The sequence below is a fragment of the Rattus rattus genome, chromosome 7, assembly GCF_011064425.1.
Source record: "Rattus rattus isolate New Zealand chromosome 7, Rrattus_CSIRO_v1, whole genome shotgun sequence".
Lineage (NCBI taxonomy): Eukaryota > Metazoa > Chordata > Mammalia > Rodentia > Muridae > Rattus > Rattus rattus.
This window is the reverse complement of record NC_046160.1, coordinates 130,358,908-130,384,166: the sequence shown is the minus strand read 5'-3', so window position 1 is coordinate 130,384,166 and position 25,259 is coordinate 130,358,908. Positions and strand designations below refer to the sequence as shown.

General features: G+C 58.8%; 1 protein-coding gene across 1 annotated transcript in view; it reads left to right on the top strand.

Annotated features, from left to right (window-relative positions):
* Nucleotides 1-22,659, top strand: part of Ahnak2 (AHNAK nucleoprotein 2) — a 38,662-nt gene extending 16,003 nt beyond the window's left edge. Inside the window, 17 exon segments of the mRNA XM_032909162.1 lie at nt 421-479; nt 584-682; nt 1,349-1,450; nt 2,195-2,345; nt 2,618-2,802; nt 2,926-4,608; nt 4,651-6,687; nt 6,690-7,534; nt 7,536-8,675; nt 8,677-10,986; nt 11,440-11,632; nt 11,634-11,685; nt 11,717-12,879; nt 12,882-14,383; nt 14,385-15,027; nt 16,053-16,337; nt 16,860-22,659. Of these exon segments, the coding sequence (XP_032765053.1) occupies nt 421-479; nt 584-682; nt 1,349-1,450; nt 2,195-2,345; nt 2,618-2,802; nt 2,926-4,608; nt 4,651-6,687; nt 6,690-7,534; nt 7,536-8,675; nt 8,677-10,986; nt 11,440-11,632; nt 11,634-11,685; nt 11,717-12,879; nt 12,882-14,383; nt 14,385-15,027; nt 16,053-16,337; nt 16,860-21,905 (17,495 nt within the window). The 3' untranslated portion in view covers nt 21,906-22,659.
* Nucleotides 22,660-25,259: the final 2,600 nt, after the last annotated feature.

Below are 25,259 nucleotides of genomic sequence, written 5' to 3'. Positions count from 1 at the left end.
GTTTTAAACAATCTGTAAGTGGCTAGTTGCCTTTGAGTCTGTGTTAAGTGCATCATCTGTGGACTCTTGGAGACACCTTCCATCCCTTGCCATGCTCAGCAGTGTGAACCTCTGCCATCTTCCTGTTTCTTTCTGCTGCCCAGGTCTTCTGGGTGAATGCTGGACATTTAGCAGAATACAATGCAGCAACTCCGGGTGTTAATGTCAAGCTCAGGGCAGTTATTTCGTGTGGCTCTTCATTGGACCAAATCTGCAAATCTGTAGACTTTGAGCACCCACCCCCTTCCTTCCGCAGTCCTACAGCTGTTCCCACCTCTCTCACCCAGGGTCTCTGGAACTTACCTCAGGCCCACGCTCACCCTTGCACACCCACGTCCGCCCTACTGCCCTCGTGCCTGCTAATAGCTCTTCTCTCTGCAGTGTCTAGCCGGCAGCTGCAGCAGCAGGAGCCAGAGGCTGAGACAGAAGACGACTACTCTGTGAGTGTTGCCTTTAGAGGACACCCATCCTCTCCAGCCCCTCTCTGGCCCCCTTCAGGCTGGAGAGCTTCTCGTTAGAGGTAACTTTCATTCTCTTCTGCCAGGTGACCGAAGGGCCTGTGGGTGAAGTCGTTCGGCCAAGGCCACAGGGGTCCTCACCTGTTTATGAATACACGGCTGAAGGTGCTGGCTTTGGAAGTCAGGTAAGCCACCGGGCAGAGCTGCTGGCCAAAGGAGGAAGGTTCAGTCGTGGCCCGCGGACATCGTCTCCCTCCTGTTCACTGGTGTCTGTGCAGGCCGCTTACCCCGCCGGCTGCGTGTATCTGCTCTCCCCCTCTCCTCCAGGGGAGAGAGAGAGGGGGGGGAGGGAGAGGGAGAGGGAGAGAGGGAGAGAGGGAGAGAGGGAGAGGGGGAGAGAGGAAGAGGGGGAGAGAGAGAGGGAGAGGGAGAGAGAGAGAGACTGTGAGAAGCCATGTGTGTCAGGAACATACACCTTAATGGCCCACACATGCATACATATGTATATTCATACTGTCTTGGAGAGGAGACTGTAGGCTTCCTTTTGAGGGAGCCTTGGCAGTGGTCAGAGGAGACCTGTCCACTCTAAAGGACTCATTTTACAGTTTGAAAGTCTTCCCCACCCTGAAACACCACCAGCCGCTATAGGGTGGGGGTGTGCCTGTTCCTCAGTAAGAAAATGGGAGGTTGAGAATTGACAGTGAAGCCCCTGGTACTCAGCCACCCTGCACACCCCCTCCCCCAGCCCCCAGAATTCCTTTGCGCCTGCATCCTGGCCTCTTCTGCCTGGAGCCTCCCGGGCACTCCTGGCTTCTTAGCCGAGTGAGTGACTCCCATCCTCTTGACTGCAGGAAACAGGCCAAGGCAGGCACAGCTCCTCAGGCAGACGGAGATCCTGGTGGAGACGGGATTCAGGGGAATCCACAGCCTTCGCCAGCATGAGTCATCCAGGGGTAGGTGCCTTGGCAGTGAGGCGTCAGGGGAAACCATCCCTTAAGGGCTTCAGTCCCAGGAGATGGAGGGAGGGGTATACCCTGGTGCCCTGGAGATAGTGCCCTTGTTCCTCAGGCCTGGGGGTGGTGCAGATGCAGAGACCATCCTGCATTAAATATAATCTGATGAACATATTTACAGCTATGCCCCAGCCAATGTGCCGTGGACAACACCGCAGAAAATAGTGCCCAGGCTGTGGTGAGGAAGGGCATTGGCCAGAGGAGATGTGAGGGGTTCTTTAGGTAGCCACAAGGGTCGCTTTGCCTTCGTGCTTTTCTGGATAGCTTCGGTTTGATTGACACAGGGGTTTCCATTACCTGAAGGATCAGGTGGACTGCAGAGCGCCCCCCCCTGTGTATTGCCCAGTGTTTAGGTCTCTCTGGGGATGCAGAACAGGTATCTTCATGGGCTGTATGCTTCACATATTTGTAACTAGCCAATGAGGGATGAGCATAAGGAACCTGATGGGACTTGGCTGCCTAGACAGGCTGTCCCCGGTGGGGACAAAGCGAGATGATTCCACCTGAGGCTGCCTGTTGCTGGGCTTTCTCCAAATCCCAGACGTAGTAGCCAGGCCCACATGGCTGGTGCCCCAACTTCTACCCAGTTAGCACAGAGCACCATCCTTGGAAGATCCTGGCTTCAACAATAGCGCCCACAGGACACAGGCAAACCGTCATCATGCCCTCGATGTTCTGCTCCAGTCTGTGCAGGAGTCGACAGAGGTGACACTGAAGACGGATGTAGAGTCAGGAGCCAGTGGCTACAGCGTCACAGGTGGAGGGGACCAGGGGATCTTTGTCAAGCAAGTACTGAAGGACTCCTCGGCTGCCAAGCTATTCAACCTGAGAGAAGGTACCACAACTGTTCTGCCTCTGGGCCTTCGTCATCAGCACCAGGATGGGAGGGGGAAACAGAGAAACCTGGAGGGGGGGAATCTCACCCGAGGCTCAGGATGGTCTTTGCTCAGCCACTTGAGGCTGAGACGGCTCACTGCGCCCTGATTTTCTGCCGTCCATTTGAGGTGGAGTTAGGGAACACAGCAAATGCCAGCATGAAGCCTCTAGGGCACGTTCCCTGCCATGTGGGGCCTGGGGCACTGAGGCTGGATGTTCTGTTTCCTTCAGGAGATCAACTGCTTAGTGCAACCATATTCTTCGACCACATGAAGTATGAAGATGCGCTTAAAATCCTTCAGTACTCGGAACCCTACAAAGTACAGTTCAAAATCAAACGGAAACTCTCAGCCAACGAGGGAGAGGAAGGAGCTGTTCAGCATCCCCAGCAAGGCCAGAAAGGCAAGGAGAAGCAGGTAAGGTCCCCGTCCCAGAGAGATCCAAGGTGGTTCTAAATGCACTGAAGATCTCTTTCCGGCCAAGTGTCTCAGGTATGGGCTACTGTTCCCCCAAAACCCACACCTTCACTTCCGTTTCAGGACATTGCCGATGGATGCACGGAGACACCTACAAAATCTGTAGAGGGAGCTGGAGACCGAGAAAGACTTATTTCGAAGAGCAGGGATGATCGCCATAGACGGCCCCAAGACAGATTCTCCTGGCCAAAATTTCAAGCCTTAAGGAGCAAGAGGAGAGCAGGCCCCCGACGCTCGCACAGTTCATCAGAAGCCTCGGAGCACAGGGACACACGTGACCTGTCCCCCACAAGCACAGACACAGAGCTCCAGCTGACAACTGACAGACAGGAGCAGAATTCAGGGGCAGGGAGACAAAGAAGGAGATTCCTGAACTTGAGGTTTGGAATGACCTCAGGTCAGAGCCTAGTTACAACCGAGCAAAAGGACAGCGAGCCCCAGGATAGGAGAGAGCAGGCTGCAGTGCTGAAAGAGGGCAAATCAAAGGAGGACGAGAGGAAGGACACACAGGGGGCAGAAGAGGGCCAAACGAAGGACAAGAAACAGAAAACTGGGTTCATGTCAACTACTAGGCAAAAGACCACGAGGGACAATTACTCCAACTTAGAAAAGGAAGCAGATGGCAAAAAGGAATTTAAGACAGAAAGACATCAAAAGAAGAAAAAGGAGGTAAAGAAAGAAGAAAAGGATGAAAAACTTGTGCAAATGACAAAGGAGACACCACAAGAATTGCAGTGGGAAGACAGTTGGGAGGAAGTACAGAGTCTGGAAATTGGCATTGCAAGACTGTCTCTGAAAGACACACCAGAACAACACTTGGATACAGAGATACAGGGAGGTGATGGCAAGCAGGACAAGGACATGGCCTCCAAAGACAGCAAGTTCAAGATGCCCAAGTTCAAGATGCCCTCCTTCGGTGTATCGGCGCCTGGGAAGCCCACCCTGAATACCTCCCTGGAGGTGGGCGTTCTGAAGGTAGAGGGGGACGTGGCGCTGCCCTCCGTGCAGGGCGACCTGAAGACACCTGACGTCAGCATTCAGCTGCCTTCTGCTGACCTGGAGCTCAAGGCTGGGAAGGAGGGCGTTAAGCGGCCAGAGGACCAGCCGACCGATGCAGAGACGCCCGCCCAGGCTGCTGCTGAGGCCAGCCTTAAGGGCCACCTGCCCAAGGTGCAGATGCCCAGCCTCAAGATGCCCAAGGTGGACCTCAAAGGCCCCCACGTGGAAGTGAAAGGCCCCAAAGTGGACATGAAGGGTGCCAGGCGAAGCGGAGAGCCCCTGAACCTGGATGTGGCCCTGCCCAGCGTGGAGGTGGACATTGAGGCACCCTGTGCCAAGCTGGAAGGGGACGTCTTGCTGGGTGACCAAGACATGGCCACCAAAGACAGCAAGTTCAAGATGCCCAAGTTCAAGATGCCCTCCTTCGGTGTGTCCATGCCTGGGAAGCCCACCGTGGATGCCTCCCTGGAGGTGGGGGCTCCCAAGGTGGAGGGGGACGTGGCGCAGTCCTCAGTGCAGGGCGACCTGAAGACACCTGATGTCAGCATTCAGCTGCCTTCCACTGACCTGGAGATCAGGACAGGCCAGGTGGGCGTCCCGGAGTATCAGCACCCGGATGTAGAGATGCACGCCAAGGCTGCTGCCGGGGGCGGCCTGAAGGGCCACCTGCCCAAGGTGCAGATGCCCAGCCTCAAGATGCCCAAGGTGGACCTCAAGGGCCCCCATGTGGACGTGAAAGGCCCCAAAGTGGACGTGAAAGGCCCCAAAGTGGACGTAAAGGGCGCCAAGGGCGAAGTGAGAGCCCCTGACCTGGATGTGGCCCTTCCCGGCGTAGAGGTGGACATCGAGGCACCGTGTGCAAAGCTGGAAGGGGACATCGTCCTGGGTGACCAAGACGTGGCTGCAAAAGACACCAAGTTCAAGATGCCCAAGTTCAAGATGCCCTCCTTCGGCGTGTCTGTGCCTGGCAAGCCCACCGTGGAGTCCTCCCTGGAGGTGCAGCCTCCTAAGGTAGAGGGGGACGTGGCTCTGCCCTCCGTGCAGGGTGACCTGAAGACACCTGATGTCAGCATTCAGCTGCCTTCCACCGACCTGGAACTCAGGGCAGGCCAGGTGGGTGTTAACCTTACGGAGGATCAGCCTCCCGATGTAAAGATGCACACCAAGGCTGCTGCCGGGGGTGGCCTGAAGGGCCACTTGCCCAAGGTGCACATGCCCAGCCTCAAGATGCCCAAGGTGGAACTCAAGGGACCCCACATGGACATGAAGGGACCTAAACTGGAAGTGAAGGGCGCCCAGGGCGAGGTGAGCGCCCCTGAACTTGAGGTCTCCATGCCCGGCGTGGAGGTGGACATCCAGGCTCCTGGTGTCAAGCTGGAAGGGGACGTGGTGCTTGCTGAGAAGGACCTGGCTGGCAAAGACACTAAGTTCAAGATGCCCAAGTTCAAGATGCCCTCCTTCGGCGTGTCCGCACCTGGCAAGCCCACCATGGATGCCTCCCTTGAGGTGGGGGCTCCCAAGGTAGAGGGGGATGTGGCACTGCCCTCCGTGCAGGGCGACCTGAAGACACCTGACGTCAGCATTCAGCTTCCTTCTGCCGACCTGGAGCTCAGGGCCAGGCAGGAGGGCGTTAAGCGGCCTGAGGACCAGCCGACCGATGTAGAGACGCCCGCCCAGGCTGCTGCTGGGGCCAGCCTTAAGGGCCACCTGCCCAAGGTGCACATGCCCAGCCTCAAGATGCCCAAGGTGGACCTCAAGGGCCCCCACGTGGACGTGAAAGGCACCAAAGTGGACATGAAGGGCGCCAAGGGCGAAGTAAGAGACCCTGACCTGGATGTGGCCCTTCCCGGCGTGGAGGTGGACATCGAGGCACCGTGTGCCAAGCTGGAAGGGGACATCATGCTGGGTGACCAAGACTTGGCCACCAAAGACACCAAGTTCAAGATGCCCAAGTTTAAGATGCCCTCCTTCGGTGTGTCCGTGCCTGGCAAGCCCAGTGTGGAGGCCTCCCTGGAGGTGGGGGCTCCCAAGGTGGAGAGGGACCTGGCGATGCCCTCCGTCCAGGGTGACCTGAAGACTCCTGAAGTCAGCATTCAGCTGCCTTCTGCTGACCTGGAGGTCAGGGCAGGCCAGGTGGGTTTGAAGCTGCCACAGGACCAGCCGACCGATGCAGACACATCCGCCCAGGCTGCTGCCAGGGGCGGCCTGAAGGGCCAACTGCCCAAGGTGCAGATGCCCAGCCTCAAGATGCCCAAGGTGGACCTCAAGGGCCCCCATGTGGACGTGAAAGGCCCCAAAGTGGACGTGAAAGGCCCCAAAGTGGACATGAAGGGCGCCAAGGGCGAAGTGAGAGCCCCTGACCTGGATGTGGCCCTGCCCGGCGTGGAGGTGGACATCCAGACACCCTGTGCCAAGCTGGAAGGGGACATCTTGCTGGGTGACCAAGACGTGGCCACCAAAGACACCAAGTTCAAGATGCCCAAGTTCAAGATGCCCTCCTTCGGAGTGTCCGTGCCTGGGAAGCACAGTGTGGAGTCCTCCCTGGAGGTGGGGGCTCCCAAGGTGGAGGGGGACGTGGCGCTGCCCTCCGTGCAGGGCGACCTGAAGACACCTGACGTCAGCATTCAGCTGCCTTCCACTGACCTGGAGCTCAGGGCAGGCCAGGTGGGCGTTAACCTTACGGAGGATCAGCCTCCCGATGTAGAGATGCACGCCAGGGCTGCTGCCGGGGGCGGCCTGAAGGGCCACCTGCCCAAGGTGCACATGCCCAGCCTCAAGATGCCCAAGGTGGACCTCAAGGGACCCCATGTGGACATGGAGGCCCCAAAGTGAAAGGCCCCAAAGTGGAAGTGAAGGGCTCCAAGGGCGGGGTGAGAGCCCCCTGAACCTGGATGTGGCCCTGCCCGCGTGGGAGGTGGACATCCGAGGAACCTGGTGTCAAGCTGGAAGGGGACGTGGTGCTGGGTGAGAAGGACCTGGCTGGCAAAGACACTAAGTTCAAGATGCCCAAGTTCAAGATGCCCTCCTTCGGCGTGTCCGCACCTGGCAAGCCCACTGTGGAAGCCTCCCTGGAGTTGGGGGCTCCCAAGGTAGAGGGGGATGTGGCGCTGCCCTCCGTGCAGGGCGACCTGAAGACACCTGAAGTCAGCATTCAGCTGCCTTCTGCCGACCTGGAGTTCAGGGCCAGGAAGGAGGGCGGTAAGCGGCCGGAGGACCAGCCGACCGATGTAGAGACGCCCGCCCAGGCTGCTGCTGGGGCCCGCCTTAAGGGCCACCTACCCAAGGTGCAGATGCCCACCCTCAAGATGCCCAAGGTGGACCTCAAAGGCCCCCACGTGGACGTGAAAGGCACCAAAGTGGACATGAAGGGCGCCAAGGGCGAAGTAAGAGACCCTGACCTGGATGTGGCCCTTCCCGGCGTGGAGGTGGACATCCAGGCACCCTGTGCCAAGCTGGAAGGGGACATCGTGCTGGGTGACCAAGACGTGGCCACCAAAGACACCAAGTTCAAGATGCCCAAGTTCAAGATGCCCTCCTTCAGTGTATCCGTTCCTGCAAAGCCCACCGTGGAGGCCTCCCTGGAGGTGGGGGCTCCCAAGGTGGAGGGGGACCAGGCACTGCCCTCCGTGCAGGGCGACCTAAAGACACCTGATGTCAGCATTCAGCTGCCTTCCCCACCTGGAGCTCAGGGCAGGCCAGGTAGATCGGAAGCGCACACGTCTGAACCCCAGTGACGCCGAGACATCGGACGCCGCCGCCGGCTGGGACGGACAGAAGGGCCACCTGCCCAAGGTGCACATGCCCAGCCTCAAGATGCCCAAGGTGGACCTCAAGGGCCCCCATGTGGACGTGAAAGGCCCCAAAGTGGACGTGAAAGGCCCCAAAGTGGACGTAAAGGGCTCCAAGGGTGAAGTGAGAGCCCCTGACCTGGATGTGGCCCTGCCCGGCGTGGAGGTGGACATCGAGGCACCGTGTGCCAAGCTGGAAGGGGACATCGTGCTGGGTGACCAAGACGTGGCCGGCAAAGACACCAAGTTCAAGATGCCCAAGTTCAAGATGCCCTCCTTCGGCGTGTCAGCACCTGGCAAGCCCACAGTGGAGGCCTCCCTTGAGGTGGGGGCTCCCAAGGTGGAGGGGGACGTGGCGCTGCCATCGGTGAAGGGGGACCTGAAGACACCTGACGTCAGCATTCAGCTTCCTTCTGCCCACCTGGATCTCAGGGCTGGTCAGGTTGGCGTGAAGCTGGCAGAGGACCAGCCGACCGATGCAGAGACGCCCGCCCAGGCTGCTGCTGGGGCCAGCCTTAAGGGCCACCTGCCCAAGGTGCAGATGCCCAGCCTCAAGATGCCCAAGGTGGACCTCAAAGGCCCCCACGTGGACGTGAAAGGCACCAAAGTGGACATGAAGGGCGCCAAGGGCGAAGTAAGAGCCCCTGACCTGGATGTGGCCCTGCCCGGCGTGGAGGTGGACATCCAGACACCCTGTGCCAAGCTGGAAGGGGACGTCTTGCTGGGTGACCAAGACGTGGCCACCAAAGACACCAAGTTCAAGATGCCCAAGTTCAAGATGCCCTCCTTCAGTGTATCCGTTCCTGCGAAGCCCACCGTGGAGGCCTCCCTGGAGGTGGGGGCTCCCAAGGTGGAGGGGGACCAGGCACTGCCCTCCATGCAGGGCGACCTAAAGACACCTGATGTCAGCATTCAGCTGCCTTCCACCGACCTGGAGATCAGGACAGGCCAGGTGGGCGTCCCGGAGTATCAGCACCCGGATGTAGAGATGCACGCCAAGGCTGCTGCCGGGGGCGGCCTGAAGGGCTGCCCAAGTGCAGATGCCCAGCCTCAAGATGCCCAAGGTGGACCTCAAGGGCCCCCATGTGGACGTGAAAGGCCCCAAAGTGGACGTAAAGGACTCCAGGGGCGAAGTGAGAGCCCCTGACCTGGATGTGGCCCTTCCCGGCGTGGAGGTGGACATCGAGGCACCCTGTGCCAAGCTGGAAGGGGACATCGTGCTGGGTGACCAAGACATGGCCGGCAAAGACACCAAGTTCAAGATGCCCAAGTTTAAGATGCCCTCCTTCGGTGTGTCCGTGCCTGGGAAGCCCACTGTGGAGGCCTCCCTGGAGGTGGGGGCTCCCAAGGTGGAGGGGGACGTGGCGCTGCCCTCCGTGCAGGGCGACCTGAAGACACCTGACGTCAGCATTCAGCTGCCTTCTGCCCACCTGGATCTCAGGCCCGTCCAGGTTGGCGTGAAGCTGGCGGAGGACCAGCCGACCGATGCAGAGACATCCGCCCAGGCTGCTGCTGGGGCCAGCCTTAAGGGCCACCTACCCAAGGTGCAGATGCCCAGCCTCAAGATGCCCAAGGTGGACCTCAAGGGCCCCCATGTGGACGTGAAAGGCCCCAAAGTGGACGTGAAAGGCCCCAAAGTGGACGTAAAGGGCTCCAAGGGCGAAGTGAGAGCCCCTGACCTGGATGTGGCCCTGCCCGGCGTGGAGGTGGACATCGAGGCACCCTGTGCCAAGCTGGAAGGGGACATCGTGCTGGGTGACCAAGACGTGGCCGGCAAAGACACCAAGTTCAAGATGCCCAAGTTCAAGATGCCCTCCTTCGGTGTGTCCGTGCCTGGCAAGCCCAGTGTGGAGGCCTCCCTGGAGGTGGGGGCTCCCAAGGTGGAGTGGGACCTGGCGATGCCCTCCGTCCAGGGTGACCTGAAGACACCTGAAGTCAGCATTCAGCTGCCTTCTGCTGACCTGGAGGTCAGGGCAGGCCAGGTGGGTTTGAAGCCTCCAGAGGACCAGCCGACCGATGCAGAGACGCCCGCCCAGGCTGCTGCCGGGGCCAGCCTTAAGGGCCACCTGCCCAAGGTGCAGATGCCCAGCCTCAAGATGCCCAAGGTGGACCTCAAAGGCCCCCACGTGGACGTGAAAGGCCCCACAGTGGACGTGAAGGGTGCCAAGGGTGAAGTGAGAGCCCCTGACCTGGATGTGGCCCTACCCAGCGTGGAGGTGGACATTCAGCCACCCTGTGCCAAGCTGGAAGGGGACATCGTGCTGGGTGACCAAGACACGGCCCGCAAAGACACCAAGTTCAAGATGCCCAAGTTCAAGATGCCCTCCTTCAGTGTATCCGTGCCTGGCAAGCCCACCGTGGATGCCTCCCTGCATGTGGGGGCTCCCAAGTTAGAGGGGGAGGTGCCGCTGCCCTCTGAGCAGGGCGACCTGAAGACACCTGACGTCAGCATTCAGCTGCCTTCTGCCGACCTGGAGCTCAGGCCCGTCCAGGTTGGCGTGAAGCTGGCAGAGGACCAGCCGACCGATGCAGAGACGTCCGCCCAGGCTGCTGCTGGGGCCAGCCTTAAGGGCCACCTGCCCAAGGTGCAGATGCCCAGCCTCAAGATGCCCAAGGTGGACCTCAAGGGCCCCCATGTGGACGTGAAAGGCCCCAAAGTGGACGTGAAAGGCCCCAAAGTGGACGTAAAGGGCTCCAAGGGCGAAGTGAGAGCCCCTGACCTGGATGTGGCCCTGCCCGGCGTGGAGGTGGACATCGAGGAACCGTTGCCGAAGCTGGAAGGGGACGTGCCGCTGGCTGAGAAGGACCTGGCTCCCAAAGACACTAAGTTCAAGATGCCCAAGTTCAAGATGCCCTCCTTCGGCGTGTCCGCACCTGGCAAGCCCACAGTGGAGGCCTCCCTTGAAGTGGGGGCTCCCAACGTGGAGGGGGACGTGGTGCTGCCATCGGTGAAGGGGGACCTGAAGACACCTGACGTCAGCATTCAGCTGCCTTCTGCCCACCTGGATCTCAGGGCTGGTCAGGTTGGCGTGAAGCTGGCAGAGGACCAGCCGACCGATGCAGAGACGCCCGCCCAGGCTGCTGCTGGGGCCAGCCTTAAGGGCCACCTACCCAAGGTGCAGATGCCCAGCCTCAAGATGCCCAAGGTGGACCTCAAAGGCCCCCACGTGGACGTGAAAGGCCCCAAAGTGGACGTAAAGGACTCCAAAGGTGAAGTGAGAGCCCCTGACCTGGATGTGGCCCTTCCCGGCGTAGAGGTGGACATCGAGGCACCGTGTGCCAAGCTGGAAGGGGACATCATGCTGGGTGACCAAGACTTGGCCACCAAAGACACCAAGTTCAAGATGCCCTCCTTCAGTGTATCCGTTCCTGGGAAGCCCCAGTGTGGAGGCCTCCCTGGAGGTGGGGCCCTCCCAAGGTGGAGGGGACCAGGCACTGCCCTCCATGCAGGGCGACCTAAAGACACCTGATGTCAGCATTCAGCTGCCTTCCACCGACCTGGAGATCAGGACAGGCCAGGTGGGGGTCCCGGAGTATCAGCACCCCGATGTAGAGATGCACGCCAAGGCTGCTGCCGGGGGCGGGCTGAAGTGCCACCTGCCCAAGGTGGACCTCAAGGGCCCCCATGTGGACGTGAAAGGCCCCAAAGTGGACGGGCCCCAAAGTGGACATAACAGGCTCCCAAGGAAGTAAGAGAGCCCCTGTCCTGGATGTGGCCCTGCCCAGTGTGGAGGTGGACATCCAGACACCATGTGCAAAGCTGGAAGGGACATCGTGCTGGGTGACCAAGACATGGCCGCAAAGATACCAAGTTCAAGATGCCCAAGTTCAAGATGCCCTCCTTCGGCGTGTCCGTGCCTGGCAAGCCCACCGTGGAGGCCTCCCTGGAGGTGGGGGCTCCTAAGGTGGAGGGGGACGTGGCTCTGCTCTCCGTGCAGGGCGACTTGAAGACACCTGACGTCAGCATTCAGCTGCCTTCTGCCTGACCTGGATCTCAGGGCTGGCCAGGTTGGGTTTGAAGCTGGCAGAGGACCAGCCGACCCGATGCCGAGACATCCCGCCCAGGCTGCTGCGGGGGGCCAGCCTGAAGGGCCACCTGCCCAAGGTGCAGATGCCCAGCCTCAAGATGCCCAAGGTGGACCTCAAGAGCCCCCATGTGGACGTGAAAGGCCCCAAAGTGGACGTAAAGGGCTCCAAGGGCGAAGTAAGAGCCCCTGACCTGGATGTGGCCCTCCCCAGTGTCGAGGTGGACATCCAGACACCATGTGCCAAGCTGGAAGGGGACATCGTGCTGGGTGACCAAGACGTGGCCGGCAAAGATACCAAGTTCAAGATGCCCAAGTTCAAGATGCCCTCCTTCGGCGTGTCAGCACCTGGCAAGCCCACAGTGGAGGCCTCCCTTGAGGTGGGGGCTCCCAACGTGGAGGGGGACGTGGCGCTGCCATCGGTGAAGGGGGACCTGAAGACACCTGACGTCAGCATTCAGCTGCCTTCTGCCCACCTGGAGATCTCAGGACTGGCCAGGTTGGCGTGCCCTGGCAGAGGATCAGCACCGGATGCTGAGACGCCCAGGGCTGCTGGGGCCAGCCTGAAGGGCCACCTGCCCAAGGTGGAGATGCCCAGCCTCAAGATGCCCAAGGTGGACCTTAAGGGCCCCCACGTGGACGTGAAAGGCCCCAAAGTGGACGTAACAGGCTCCAAGGGCGAAGTAAGAGCCCCTGACCTGGATGTGGCCCTGCCCAGTGTCCAGGTGGACATCCAGACACCCTGTGCCAAGCTGGAAGGGGACGTCGTGCTGGGTGACCAAGACATGGCCGGCAAAGACACCAAGTTCAAGATGCCCAAGTTTAAGATGCCCTCCTTCGGTGTGTCCATTCCTGGGAAGCCCACTGTGGAGGCCTCCCTTGAGGTGGGGGCTCCTAAGGTAGAGGGGGACGTGGTGCTGCCCTCCGTGCATGGCGACCTGAAGACACCTGATGTCAGCATTCAGCTTCCTTCTGCCCACCTGGATCTCAGGCCCGTCCAGGTTGGCGTGAAGCTGCCACAGGACCAGCCGACCGATGCAGAGACATCCGCCCAGGCTGCTGCTGGGGCCAGCCTTAAGGGCCACCTACCCAAGGTGCACATGCCCAGCCTCAAGATGCCCAAGGTGGACCTCAAGGGCCCCCATGTGGACGTGAAAGGCCCCAAAGTGGACGTGAAAGGCCCCAAAGTGGAACAGGCTCCAAGGGCGAAGTGAGAGCCCCTGACCTGGATGTGGCCCTGCCAGGCGTGGAGGTGGACATCGAGGTACCGTGTGCAAAGCTGGAAGGGGACATCGTGCTGGGTGACCAAGACATGGCCGGCAAAGACACCAAGTTCAAGATGCCCAAGTTCAAGATGCCCTCCTTCGGTGTGTCCGTGCCTGGCAAGCCCAGTGTGGAGGCCTCCCTGGAGGTGGGGGCTCCCAAGGTGGAGGGGGACGTGGCGATGCCCTCCGTCCAGGGTGACCTGAAGACTCCTGAAGTCAGCATTCAGCTGCCTTCTGCTGACCTGGAGGTCAGGGCAGGCCAGGTGGGTTTGAAGCTGCCACAGGACCAGCCGACCGATGCAGAGACATCCGCCCAGGCTGCTGCCGGGGGCGGCCTGAAGGGCCACCTGCCCAAGGTGCAGATGCCCAGCCTCAAGATGCCCAAGGTGGACCTCAAGAGCCCCCATGTGGACGTGAAAGGCCCCAAAGTGGACGTGAAAGGCCCCAAAGTGGACGTAAAGGGCTCCAAGGGCGAAGTAAGAGCCCCTGACCTCGATGTGGCCCTGCCCAGTGTCGAGGTGGACATTGAGGCACCGTGTGCCAAGCTGGAAGGGGACGTCGTGCTGGGTGAGAAGGACCTGGCTCCCAAAGACACCAAGTTCAAGATGCCGAAGTTCAAGATGCCCTCCTTCGGAGTGTCCGTGCCTGGCAAGCCCAGTGTGGAGGCCTCCCTTGAGGTGGGGGCTCCCAAGGTGGAGGGGGACGTGGTGCTGCCCTCCGTGCAGGGCGACCTGAAGACACCTGACGTCAGCATTCAGCTTCCTTCTGCCGACCTGGATCTCAGGGCCAGGCAGGAGGGCATGAAGGTGGCGGAGGATCAGCCGACCGAGGCAGAGACGCCCGCCCAGGCTGCTGCTGGGGCCAGCCTTAAGGGCCACCTACCCAAGGTGCAGATGCCCAGCCTCAAGATGTCCAAGGTGGAACTCAAAGGCCCCCACGTGGATTTGAAAGGCCCCAAAGTGGAGGTAAACGGAGCCAAGGGCGAAGTGAGAGCCCCTGACCTGGATGTGGCCCTGCCCAGCGTGGAGGTGGACATTGAGGCACCCTGTGCCAAGCTGGAAGGGGACGTCGTGCTGGGTGACCAAGATGTGGCTGCCAAAGACAGCAAGTTCAAGATGCCCAAGTTCAAGATGCCCTCCTTCGGCGTGTCCGTGCCTGGGAAGCCCACCGTGGAGTCCTCCCTGGAGGTGCAGCCTCCTAAGGTGGAGGGGGACGTGGCTCTGCTCTCCGTGCAGGGTGACCTGAAGACACCTGATGTCAGCCTTCAGCTGCCTTCCACTGACCTGGAGATCAGGGCAGGCCAGGTGGGCGTTAACCTTACGGAGGATCAGCCTCCCGATGTAGAGATGCACGCCAGGGCTGCTGCCGGGGGCGGCCTGAAGGGCCACATGCCCAAGGTGCAGATGCCCAGCCTCAAGATGCCCAAGGTGGAACTCAAGGGCCCCCATGGACATGAAGGGACCCAAACTGGAAGTGAAGGGCGCCGAGGGCGAGGTGAGCGCCCCCGAACTTGAGGTCTCCCTGCCCGGCGTGGGCGTGGACATCCAGGCTCCTGATGTCAAGCTGGAAGGGGACGTGGTGCTGGCTGAGAAGGACCTGGCTGGCAAAGACACTAAGTTCAAGATGCCCAAGTTCAAGATGCCCTCCTTCGGCGTGTCCGCACCTGGCAAGCCCACAGTGGAGGCCTCCCTTGAGGTGGGGGCTCCCAAGGTGGAGGGGGAGGTGGTGCTGCCCTCCGTGCAGGGCGACCTGAAGACACCTGACGTCAGCATTCAGCTGCCTTCTGCCCACCTGGATCTCAGGCCCGTCCAGGTTGGCGTGAAGCGGCCGGAGGACCAGCCAACCGATGCAGAGACGCCCGCCCAGGCTGCTGCTGGGGCCAGCCTTAAGGGCCACCTACCCAAGGTGCAGATGCCCAGCCTCAAGATGCCCAAGGTGGACCTCAAAGGCCCCCACGTGGACGTGAAAGGCCCCACAGTGGACGTGAAGAGCTCCAAGGGTGAAGTGAGAGCCTCTGACCTGGATGTGGCCCTGCCCAGCGTGGAGGTAGACATTCAGCCACCCTGTGCTAAGCTGGAAGGGGAAGTTGTGCTGGGTGACCAAGACGTGGCTGCCAAAGACACCAAGTTCAAGATGCCCAAGTTCAAGATGCCCTCCTTCAGTGTATCCATCCTTCTGCAAGCCCACCGTGGAGTCCTCCCTGGAGGTGGGGGCTCCCCAAGGTGGAGGGGACCAGGCACTGCCCTCCATGCAGGGCAACCTAAAGACACCTGATGTCAGCATTCAGCTTGCCTTCCCCACCTGGGATCAGGGCCAGGCCAGGTGGCGTGAAGCTGGCGGAGGATCAGCACCCGGATGCAGAGACATCCGCCCAGGCTGTTGCTGGGGTCAGCCTGAAGGGCCACCTACCCAGGTGCAGATGCCCAGCCTCAAGATGCCCAAGGTGGATTTCAAGGGCCCCATGTGGACCTGAAAGGACCCCAAAGTGGATGTGAAAGGCCCCAAAGTGGACGGGGTCAAGGGTGAGGTGAGGCCCCTGACCTGGATGTGGCCCTGCCTGGGCGTGGAGGTGGACATCCAGGCACCGGTGCTGCGAAAGGTGGAAGGGGACATGGCTGGGGGACCAAGGATTTGGCCGGCAAAGACACCAAGTTCAAGATGCCCAAGTTCAAGATGCCCTCCTTCGTGTCAGCACCTGGCAAGCCCACAGTGGATGCCTCCCTGAGTGGGGGGCTCCCACGTGGAGGGGGTGGCGCTGCCCTCGGTGAAGGGGACCTGAAGACACCTGACGTCAGCATTCAGCTGCCTTCCACCACCTGGAGATCTCAGGGCTGGCCAGGTGGGCGTGAACCTGGCAGAGGACCAGCCGACCCGATGTAGAGATGCGCCCAGGCTGCTGCTGGGGCCGGCCTGAAGGGCCACCTGCCCAAGGTGGAGATGCCCAGCCTCAAGATGCCCAAGGTGGACCTTAAAGGCCCCCACATGGACGTGAAATGAAGTGGACCCAAAGGCCCCAAAGTGGACGAACAGGCTCCAAGGGCGAGGTAAGAGCCCCTGACCTGGATGTGGCCCTGCCCAGTGTCCAGGTGGACATCCAGACACCCTGTGACAAGCTGGAAGGGGATGTCGTGCTGGGTGTCCAAGACATGGCCGGCAAAGACACCAAGTTCAAGATGCCCAAGTTCAAGATGCCCTCCTTCGGCGTGTCTGTGCCTGGCAAACCCATCGTGGAGGCCTCCCTGAATATGCAGCCTCCTAAGGTATAGGGGGACGTGGCGCTGCCCTCCGTGCAGGGCGACCTGAAGACACCTGACGTCAGCATTCAGCTGCCTTCCACCGACCTGGAGATCAGGGCAGGCCAGGTGGGCGTTAACCTTACGAAGGATCATCCTCCCGATGTAGAGATGCACACCAAGGCTGCTGCCAGGGGCGGCCTGAAGTGCCACCTGCCCAAGGTTCAGATGCCCAGCCTCAAGATGCCCAAGGTGGAACTCAGGGGCCCCCATGTGGACATGAAGGGACCCAAACTGGAAGTGAAGGGCGCCGAGGGCGAGGTGAGCACCCCCGAACTTGAGGTCTCCCTGCCCGGCGTGGGTATGGACATCCAGGCTCCTGATGTCAAGCTGGAAGGGGACGTGGTGCTGGCTGAGAAGGACCTGGCTCCCAAAGACACAAGTTCAAGATGCCCAAGTTCAAGATGCCCTCCTTGGAGTGTCGTGCCTGGCAAGCCCCAGTGGAGGCCTCCCTGAGGTGGGGGCTCCCAAGGTGGAGGGGAGGTGGTGCTGCCCTCTGTGCAGGGTGACCTGAAGACACCTGACGTCAGCATTCAGCTGCCTTCTGCCCACTTGGAGCTCAGGGCCAGGCAGGAGGGCATGAAGCTGGCGGAGGACCAGCTGACCGATGCAGAGACGCCCGCCCAGGCTGTTGCTGGGGCCCGCCTTAAGGGCCACCTGCCCAAGGTGCAGATGCCCAGCCTCAAGATGCCCAAGGTGGACCTCAAGGGCCCCCACGTGGACGTGAGAGGCCCAAAAGTGGACGTGAAGGGCTCCAAAGGCGAAGTGAGAGCCCCTGACCTGGATGTGGCCCTGCCCGTTGTGGAGGTTGACATCCAGGCACCCTGTGCCAAGCTGGAAGAGGATGTCGTGCTGGGTGACCAAGACGTGGCCACCAAAGACACCAAGTTCAAGATGCCCAAGTTCAAGATGCCCTCCTTCGGCGTGTCTGTGCCTGGCAAGCCCACCGTGGAGGCCTCCCTGGAGATGCAGCCTCCTAAGGTAGAGGGGGACGTGGCGCTGCCCTCCGTGCAGGGTGACCTGAAGACACCTGACGTCAGCATTCAGCTGCCTTCCACCGACCTGGAGATCAGGGCAGGCCAGGTGGGCGTTAACCTTACGGAGGATCAGCCTCCCGATGTAGAGATGCACGCCAGGGCTGCTGCCGGGGGCGGCCTGAAGGGCCACATGCCCAAGGTGCACATGCCCAGCCTCAAGATGCCCAAGGTGGAACTCAAGGGACCCCACGTGGACATGAAGGGACCCAAACTGGAAGTGAAGGGCGCCGAGGGCGAGGTGAGTGCCCCCGAAATTGAGGTCTCTGTGCCCGGCGTGGAGGTGGACATCCAGGCTCCTGGTGTCAAGCTGGAAGGGGACGTGGCGCTGGCTGAGAAGGACCTGGCTCCCAAAGACACCAAGTTCAAGATGCCCAAGTTCAAGATGCCCTCCTTCCGCATGTCCACACCTGGTAAGCCCACTGTGGAGGCCTTCCTTGAGGTGGGGACTCCCAAGGTGGAGGGGGACGTGGCGCTGCCATCGGTGAAGGGGGACCTGAAGACACCTGACGTCAGCATTCAGCTGCCTTCTGCCCACCTGGATCTCAGGGCTGGTCAGGTTGGCGTGAAGCTGGCGGAGGACCAGCCGACCGATGCAGAGACGCCCGCCCAGGCTGCTGCTGGGGCCAGCCTTAAGGGCCACCTGCCCAAGGTGCAGATGCCCAGCCTCAAGATGCCCAAGGTAGATGTCAAGGGGCCCCACGTGGACCTAAAGGCCCCAAAAGTGGACATGATGGGGGACAAGGGTGAGGTGAGGTCCCCTGACCTCGAGGTCGCCCTGCCTGGCGTGGAGGTGGACATCCAGGGCCCCACTGCCAAGCTAGGAGGGGACATGGCTCTCGGAGAGAAGGAGGTGGCCACCAAAGACAGCAAGTTCAAGATGCCCAAGTTCAAGATGCCCTCCTTCGGAGTGTCCGTGCCTGGCAAGCCCACCGTGGATGCCTCCCTGCATGTGGGGGCTCCCAAGGTGGAGGGGGAGGTGGTGCTGCCCTCCGTGCACAGCGACCTGAAGACACCTGATGTCAGCATTCAGCTTCCTTCTGCCGACCTGGAGCTCAGGGCCAGGCAGGAGGGCGTGAAGCTGGCGGAGGACCAGCCGACCGATGCAGAGACGCCCGCCCAGGCTGCTGCTGGGGCCAGCCTTAAGGGCCACCTACCCAAGGTGCAGATGCCCAGCCTCAAGATGTCCAAGGTGGACCTCAAGGGACCCCACGTGGACATGAAGGGACCCAAACTGGAAGTGAAGGGCGCCCAGGGTGAGGTGAGCGCCCCCGAACTTGAGGTCTCCCTGCCCGACGTGGAGTTGGATATCCAGGCTCCTGGTGTCAAGCTGGAAGGGGACATTGTGCTGGCTGAGAAGGACCTGGCTGCCAAAGACACTAAGTTCAAGATGCCCAAGTTCAAGATGCCCTCCTTCGGCGTGTCCGCACCTGGCAAGCCCACTGTGGAAGCCTCCCTTGAGGTGGGGGCTCCCAAGGTGGAGGGGGACGTGGCGCTGCCCTCCATTCAGGGTGACCTGAAGACTCCTGACGTCAGCATTCAGCTGCCTTCTGCTGACCTGGAGATCAGGGCGGGCCAGGTGGACGTGATGGTGTTGGAGCATCAGTTGTCCGATGCAGAAATGTCTTCCCAGGCTGCTGCGGATGCCGGTCCTAAGGGCCACCTGCCCACGGTCCAGATCCCCAGCCTCAAGATGTCCAAGGTAGATGTCAAGGGGCCCCATGTGGACGTGAAGGGCCCCAAAGTTGATGTGACTGGTGGTAATGATGAGGTGGGCTCCTCCAACCGGGAAGGTTTTTTCCATTATCCCGATGATGATGTTAGCCATGCAGTAGCTGCTTTTCCGGCTGATGGTTTTCCCGGTGCTGTTGTTTCACCCTCCCCTCATACTTCTCAGTCTTTCTATTCATATGTTGGCCGTTCTTCGATCATGGACCCTCCACCTGGTTCTCTTGATTCTACACTCCCTCAGTTCAGTGCTCGCATTCTGTTTCCCAAATTCCACAAGCCCAGATTCGTCCTGTCTCTTCCACCTTCTGAGTCTGAATGTCCTCCGTCTGTGCCCGATGCTGGTGTCCATTCACCTCAAGCCTCTGACACACTGTCCGGTTCAGCGGCCCCTCAGGTCCCGTCTTCTGATGCTTCTGACGTCTGCATTTTGGATGTATCTTCTAGTCAGTCTTTAGTCAGTCCACCACCCGAAACATCTACTCTAGAAATGAAAGACACTTCTTTCAAATTGCCCAGTATCAAGTTACCTTCCTTACATTGGTCTCCAAAGAAGACATCGGAGTCTAAAGTTGAGTCCGATTCCCAGGAGTCCCCACTGCCTAGTCTAGGTTTGTCCTCAGCGGAAACAGATTCTGAAATTCAAAGTGAGGTTTCCATGGTAGAATCCCCCCAGCATGGATCTCTGGACAAGGAAGTGGAGAAAGGAAGAGGCCGGAAGCTGAGCTTCTCTCTGCCCCGACTGGCATTACCCAAGGTAAAGGTTTCTAAGGGGTCGGCTGCTGTGCCACAGGGAGACCTGAGGCCTTCGCTCACTGGTACCACATCTGGAGGTGATTTGGACGTCATAGAAACAGCTGTCAGCGATGCCCATTTTGGGGACACTCATTCAAAAGAAGTCACCACAGAACTCTATGTTAGCTCCTCTTCCACTACAGCAGAGTTGCCTACGTCCGAAACTGAACTTCCTCCTCCCAAAGATGACCTGAATGTCAGAGGTGACGGCAAAAGTCTCACGATTGTCTCTCCAAGTCAGCCCTTTGGGGAACTGGCAACGCCCAGAACGGAAGGCCCCCCGCAGCCATCCGGGAGACAGGGAGATAGTGCCCCCACCGTGGAAGACCTTGAGATGGATCCCACAGCAAAAGAGCGCCGGTTCAGAATACCCAAGTTCCGAGTTCCGGGTTTCAGACGCTCCTCATCCAAGGATCGAGACCGGGCTGGAGAACAGGAAGCCCCTCAAAAGTCACAGACGCCTGTCATCGACACGCCCTCAGAGGTAGAGGAAACAGCAGCAGCCTGCATGCAGCTGACCCATGTGCCTGAGTCCAAGATAGAGACACATATCTCCCTGGGGTCCCCAGAAGAAGGGACTGGTGTGAGGCCCCTAGAACGCCCAACGTATGCAGAGGTTGTGAAACACGATCTCCATGGAACAGGCTCCAGGATGCATCACTCCACTGTTGAACTCTCCCGTACTCATCTGCCCACCCCTGAGTGTGGAAGCCAAGGTTCTATCTCCCTCGAGGTCCCTGGTGTGAGAGTCTCAGAACCCCAGCTTCCTCCAGAAGGAACAGGCAAGGAGCAGCATCCTGGGCCAGGAGGAAATATTCTTGATGAGATGGAGGCTAGAATGGGACACTTGACTTCCCAGCCGCAAGGGCCTCTGAGGCTGAAGGCCTCCCTCACCGAAGTGCCATCCCAGGTCTCTGTGGTGAGCATGAGTCAGCTCTGGGAGGATTCTGTACTGACTGTCACATTCCCCAAACTGAAGGTACCCCGGTTCTCCTTCCCTGCTCCCAGCTCCGAGGCTGATGTGTTCTTCCCTATGGTGAGGGAGGTAGAGGCCAGTATTGATAGTACCGTTCATAAGGGTAGCCCCGGGCTCTGGGAAGCCAGCATTCTAAAGACGGGCACCGAGGATACCAGAATGCCACCAGCAAGCCTTGAGCAATCTTCAGAAGCATCTCCGATTTCTAAGGTCAGAGTGCACATTCAGGGCTCTCGAGGTGAGAGTCAAGAAGTTGCCATTTCCAGCAGAGTGGAAGGATTGAGTGCTGACCCCTTGGCCCCCGGACCCTTATGTACTCGGATTGTGCGGGAATCAGAGATCCCTGCTTCTACGATCCAGACTCCTTCTTACGGGTTTTCGTTGCTGAAAGTGAAAATTCCAGAGCCCCCTATGCAGGCCTGTGTGTATACAGTGGGTCCTGACTCCCAGGAGGGTGAGGGTGGAGTTCCCATGCCAGCTGCTGCAGGGGGACACTCCATTCCTGCTGAGGTCCCACCTGACACTGCCGAACCATTTGAGATTATCTCTTCCGGAACTGGCATGCCTCCTGGGCCCCAGCTTGTGGACGGCACCTCAGATGAGGAACCAGCAGAGATCCTTGAGTTTCCTGAGGACAGCCAGGAGGTTAAGGCCCCTGATACAGATACAAAACAGAAAACAGAAGGTAAAAAGTCCAGCCTGCTGTGGTCCTGGCTTCCAAGTATTGGGTTCTCCTCTGTGGAAGAGACGGCCGCTGATTCCAGAGACACTACCCAAAGATCTCCTGTCCACGTGCAGCCTACCGCTCGGCTGGACCCTGAACTGCCCAGAAAACAGGAGAAGGCGGGCTGGTTCCGGTTTCCCAAGTTAGGATTCTCCTCTTCACCGACCAAGAAGCCCAGAAGCACTGAAGATGTCGAAGGCCAGGCAGACCACAAGCTCCAGGAGGAAACAGTCACCTTTTTCGATGCTCGAGAAAGTTTCTCCCCAGAGGAGGAGGAGGAGGCCAAGTCAGAAGTGACAAGTGCTGGGCCTGGTTCTGAAGCAATGGTGACATCCTCTGCAAGAACAGAACTAGTACTGTTGGAACAGACTAGAGACACTGGTGACAAATCTATACCCAGGCCTGTGGCCAAATGAGGTCAGAGGCCAGTCAGTAGCTGAGACAAACAACCAAACCTGAAACTTAGGTACTGGGCACTGCAAGTGCACCCCACCCTAGAACGCATGATCTTATGTAGATCCACAGGCTTGAGACCAAAGCAGAAATGAATATCACCTACCTGTCACACACACACACACAGCCTTCCTATATGGACCCAAAATACCATACTTTCTTGCAAGCTTTGGAAGCAACAGAGGCTGCAAATTTGTCTAGTTCTGAGAATTTGTCTAGTTCTGTTGGCCTTCATGGGGTAAGTCCCAAGAGGCTGTCCATCTCACCACAAGAGCAATATTGTCTCTGAAGTTCCTATGCCTGTGTGGGTAAGAGCCACTTTTGGGGTAACCTCTCTCTTGCTGCTGCTGTTTCCTGGTGAACTCAGCAGGCAGAGTAGGGTGCATCCTGGGGAAACCCCATTGCCTTCCTGCCCACGCACTCCAACTCTAACCAATGGCATGCTTCGGGGTGTGGACTGAGGGTGTGTCTGCGTGGGAGATAGATCTGACCAGTGGCTGTCTGCACTCAGTGGTAACTATGGGTTGCCCAGCAGGGTTCACACACGGGTTTGCCATGAGACCTTGGTGTGGGTCTATTTGTCTACTGGCCTGCCAGTGTGCAACTATTTTCCCAGGCATGTACAAGTTCCATTCTCTGGCTCCTGAGTGTACAGACTGCAGCAGCCCATACAACAGACCTGTTCAGTCACCTTCAATAAAGGAAGCGATAAATTCAGTGGTCTGGTTTGCTGAGGTCTTTTGTTCTGGGGCCCTCGTGTATCCCTGAAGGATGTCATACAGGTGAGGGCGGGTACAGGATAGAACGAGGCCTGTCATTGGATGAGAATGAAGGATGGGCGGGAGAAAAGTTTGAGGAAATTCCACTCTGTGTATTTACAGGTTGTTACGAATATTCTTAAGGGATGGATGTGTATAGGGCTTTGTATGTTTAGGTGGGCAATTATATCTTATCTATTAGATCAGAGGTTATTGTGTTATGTGTTCTTTCTTGTGGAGAATTGAGTCTGGGAGAGTGTGTGGCAGCAGAGACACTGGGCCACCATGGAGTTGGGATGTGTGCTTCTGGCAAGATATCTACCAGATTCTTGGGGCACTGTGGTGCCGGACCTAGTGGGGATAAGAGAAAACTGTTATTATAATTTTACAATAGATGGCGCCCAACGTGGGCCTCGAACCCACAGCCCTGAGATTAAGAGTCTCGTGCTCTACTGACTGAGCTAGCCAGTACTAGCTTTCCTCCCATTGCACTTCAGTCTTCCTTTCTACTGTAGCTCCAGAAACCAGAGCTGAGCTTCATCTCAGAGGGGCTGCCATTTTGCATGTGTTTGACCACCACACCCTCAGCCAGAGACCTCATGGGTACGGAGGAAGAAATCAGAGCCCTGAGTAGGGGAGGGGACACAAGCACACCCCTCCTGCCATCTGGACAGAGCAGGGCTAGGGTGGAGCATTCAGATGAGTAGGGCCAACACAGAGCAGTTAGTTGCCCTGGAGGCTTAGCGCAGGGCATGGCCCATCATCAGAAGTTGCTTTTGCCTGAGGGACCTTCCTGCAGTCTGAAGTGAATTCCTGTGTTACTGGAGCAAGGCCGGGGGCTTTCCGCAACTTCCTGACTGCCTACTGAGGCCTTCCCGGTATTATTCACTCTTCCCAGGGAAACACTGAAACTTGAATTTAGCTCCCTCCTGACCCGCAGAGGCTCTTGGCAACAAGTATTCCTTCTCTCACAGACAGGATGGATGGCTTGTGGCTTGACTGAGTCACCCATGAAGAGTGGGGTGGTGTGAGTACTGGCTACTCCCAAAGGTGCCCACAGAAGGCCAAAGGGTGGTCGCTGACATGTATAGGGGAATGGCCAGGGAAGACAGGTTGGGCTCTTCTCTCCATGTCTCCATGAGTAGCCACACAGGCTGGAGAGTCAGCCAAGTTGTGGATGCATAGAAGGTTCTGGAAAGCATTCTGGGCCAGTACACCTTGGCCACACAGACAGGAACAGCCATGATACTCCTTGCCCAGTTTTCCCAGCCTCCCTCTGGCCTGACTTACAAGTGCCTGCCAAACTTGATGTGTGCCCAGTAACACTACAGAGAGAGTCTGTCTACTGCACATTCATTATTCCTCGCTTCCAAGGGTCAGGAGTCCCCCCCTGTCTTAAGTGAGTCCTCTGCTCAAGGCCCTCCAGGGATGACATCAGATGTAAGCAGGGGCTATGTTTTGTCTCCAGATAGAGCCACTGAGGTTGCCATGATTGCTTTGTCAGTTACCTGGGAACTGGGTGGACATGGAAGACTTCATCTTTTTGTTTCCTGGTAGCCATTGGTTACTCTATCACATGGATTTGCCTGCAGAGCCAGCAAGGGGCCTACTCCCAGACAGACAGCAGTACGTTCTCATGTCACTCAACTGAGGATGAGAAATCCCTTATCTTGTATGTTCTTTTAGAGACCACAAGGCATGAGCCTTGCCCACACTCAAGGCAGGAATACACAGGAATTGGATACCATGGGACCCATTAAAAGTTTGTCTGCCACCTCGAGAAGGGCCATGTCATAGTACAAGACCCTCACCAACTCCTAAACCTGTCAAGCTGGATCTGTTTTAGAATAAATCAAGAAGTCTGGCACTGACACCAGTGGGTGAAACAGACCCATCCTGGCTGAGCCAACAGGGCAGCCTGAACTGGTGTCTGCCCTGGAGCGTGTCTGAGAGTCATGCAGCAAACCCACGTATGCGCTCTTGGAGCCTGGTGGGAGTCTGCAAGGAGCAGCCTCAGCCATGGTAGAGGTTGGCCTTGCCCAGCCCCAGCCCCTTTTAGGTCCCGAAGGGCCATGTGAGCTGCCTGTAACCACACTTCCAGATCCTCACACAATTAGCAGGAAGGCAGGCTGGGTTTAGGGAGCTTTCTGCACAGAGGGGGAGGCTGACCCCCAAGGTGTCCTTCAGGTGGGTGAGAATGGGGCACTGATGAAGCAGCAAGAGCTTGGCCCCTGCCTGATGTGATCGTATTAGCTGTCCCTGAGCGCAGACGGAAGGAGAAGGCAGAGGAGGGGTGTTCAAGACTGCAGGAGAGAAGGACCCTGGACATCTACTTTGTATCCAGTGCTCTCCACACCCCCAAACCATCCCTGAGCTCCAACCCACTAAGACTCCTGGGACATCAACAGGGCAGGTAGGTATAGGATGATGTCATTATGCAGCAAGGCGGGCCCAGGATAAGGCAAAGCCTATCATTGGATGAGAAGGAAGGGTAGGCGGGGAAAAGTCTAGGAACGAGAGAGGAGAAGCTTCGGAAAATCAAGACGGAGACAGAGCAGG